The 2,335-nt window shown below is 62.4% G+C and overlaps 1 protein-coding gene across 1 annotated transcript; it reads left to right on the top strand.

The window, feature by feature from the left end:
- Positions 1-623: 623 nt before the first annotated feature.
- On the top strand, positions 624-1,676 carry Tco025E_08284 (uncharacterized protein; the record flags this gene model as incomplete). The annotated part of the gene is made up of 1 exon (XM_029375138.1): positions 624-1,676. The coding sequence occupies one exon, from the start codon at positions 624-626 to the stop codon at positions 1,674-1,676; it is 1,053 nt and encodes a 350-aa protein (XP_029225120.1).
- Positions 1,677-2,335: the final 659 nt, after the last annotated feature.

The raw sequence follows: 2,335 nt of genomic DNA, 5'->3' as shown, positions 1-2,335 counted from the left end.
GAGGCACCGGCAGCCCGCGACGACGTACGGCTTTTTTTTTTGGTTTCCGCTGCGGCGGCGCGGGGGTGACGGGGCGTGTGCCCGCCGCTTTCTGCGCCCGCTGCGGCGAGAGAGAATAGACGGGGTGCGTGTGTGCGGCGTGTGCCTCACTGCGAGTGTGCGGGGGGCGCCGTTTCATCGCGTCCCGCCGTGCGGTGCCGCGCCGATCGGTGAGGGCAGAGCAGCGGCAGGCTGTGCGGCGGGCTTTGGAGCTGCGAGGGGGGGCCGCCGGCACATCCACTTCGTACCTGTGCGTGTGTGAGTGGCGGGAGGGAAAAAAGGGCCCTTGGGCCTCGTTGCGGTGTGCGGGTTGCCGCTGCGGGCTATCGTGAAGGCACATGCGGAGGAGCGTACACAGAACCGTCTTCTGCCGTTGCTCCTGCTTTGTTTCCTCCTTGGCGTGACGGCAGTGCCTCGGCCATTCCTTCTTTCTCTGTTTGCGTGTGTGTGTTGTTTGAGTGCACCCATTGCGCGGGCTGCCGATGTGTTTGTCCTTCCCACTCTCTTTCTCTTGTTTCTATTTCTGCCCTCTCGCCAGACTCTCTGCGTGTGTGCGTGTGTGCTGCGGTGCGAGGAGTGTGACGATGGCTGGCCGTGCGCTGCTGTTGGTGTGCGCCCTCTGCGCGCTGTGCTGCGCCGCCGGCGGGGGCTGGGCGTGGCATATGGACTACTGCAATGAGACGCAGTGGACGTATTTGAAGGCGGTGAACTCCAGCAAGACTTACACAGAGCTTCTGGACGAGTTCTGCGGTACAAAGAAGGAGTTTGTGGAAAAGGTGAGGGCGGAGGCGGAGAAAGAGGACGGGGTTGTGCGTTCGGGGCATGGCGGTGCAGGCGCCACGGGCAGCGCCCCCGTTTCAGCGCCGGGCGCCGCAGTTGGTGCCGTGACTCCCGACCAGAAAGTCTCAGAAAACGGTGAAAAACTAAAACAAGCGCCACCCCCGGCAGAATCATCGAGAGGTTCCGCTGAGCATTCGGAGTCGCAGTTACCAGACGGAAGAGAAGGAAGAGAAGAAGTTTCGCCACAGGGCGGATCGACAGAAGCCAGCGGAAAAGGGACGGTGGACGCAGCGGCTGGAAGTGCAAAGCAGTCAAGTGCGCGCTCTACTCCCACAGCCGGGGGCGAGGGTGTCGTCAGCGGGCTGACTGAAGGGCGGCCGGCGGGGAAAGCCGGCGAGACTGCGCCGCCTGAGAGCACGGTGCAACGAAACCCGGTTCAGCACGACAATACCCCCGCCGCGGAGGGAACTGCAAAAACATCACGGGACACTGCGGGTGGCGAGGGAAGTAATAACCCCGGGAGTGACAGCGGCAGCGGCCCCGCGGTGCAGCCGCAGCCGCAGCCGGGGAGTTCAGTGGCGGCAAACGAAGCTGGCGACGCAGAACAAAAGGAGCAGTCCGCAGTGCCCACCTCCAAGCAGGAAGCAGAAACGAGAGGCGGCGGCGAAAGGCAGGCCACTCAGCAGGCAGCGGGGGCGGCTGTTCAAGCGGTGTCCACCACCAACTCGACGAGTGCAACGAAGGCGGTGACCGGCGACAGCGACGGCAGCAGCGCCGCGGCCTCGCACTCCACCTCCCCCCTTGCGCTGCTCCTTCTGCTTGCGTGTGCGGCTGCCGCTACGATGGTGGCCGCGTGAGGGACTGAGTGAGAAGGAGAGGGAGGGCCGTGGGCGCACACAGCTCGTCCTTCTTCCTCTATTTGTGTGTGTGTGTGTCCCCCTGCACGGACTCTCTCGCCCTCGCCGCCCCCACGAGGCAGACACGTAATGTGCTCATAACTATACACACAACTCCACTCATGCAGGCCCGTCGGTCTTCTTTTTGCTTTGCCTCCTGATGAGCCGCTGCCGTCCTGCTTGGCGGCATGGGTAGAGCACCGTAACTGTTTTTATCCTTTTTGTTTGTTTGTTTCCATTGCTGTCAGTGGGCGATCTCTCTTTCTCTCTTCCTGGACTGGGCTGTGTGGGGAAAAAAAGGGAGAGTGTGTGTGTTGCGCGTCCCCACTGCTCGGTGGACGCGCCCCCACGCCACGGCTTCACTTCACTTGGTTTGTTGTGTGTGCTTTGGTTTAATGTGTCCATGCCACTGGCTGCGCGTGCGGTGTGTGCGTGCCTGTGTGTGCCCCGCTCCGTGTGTGCGGTGGCCCTTTCTCCTGCTGGGTGTCGCTGCGCGGGGTCGTGTCTGTGGGCCTATTTTTTTGTCTCTCCCTCGCATTTTCCTTTTGACGGGTGGTTGGTGTTCAGCCGCAGCGCAAGCCAACAACAACTGCGAAGGAAACAAAGTAAAGGGGAGGAAT

Source organism: Trypanosoma conorhini (genome assembly GCF_003719485.1).
Source record: "Trypanosoma conorhini strain 025E chromosome Unknown Tco_14.4_contig_00742, whole genome shotgun sequence".
Taxonomy (NCBI): domain Eukaryota; phylum Euglenozoa; class Kinetoplastea; order Trypanosomatida; family Trypanosomatidae; genus Trypanosoma; species Trypanosoma conorhini.
Note: the sequence above shows the minus strand (reverse complement) of the source record. Positions and strands in the feature narration are given on the sequence as shown.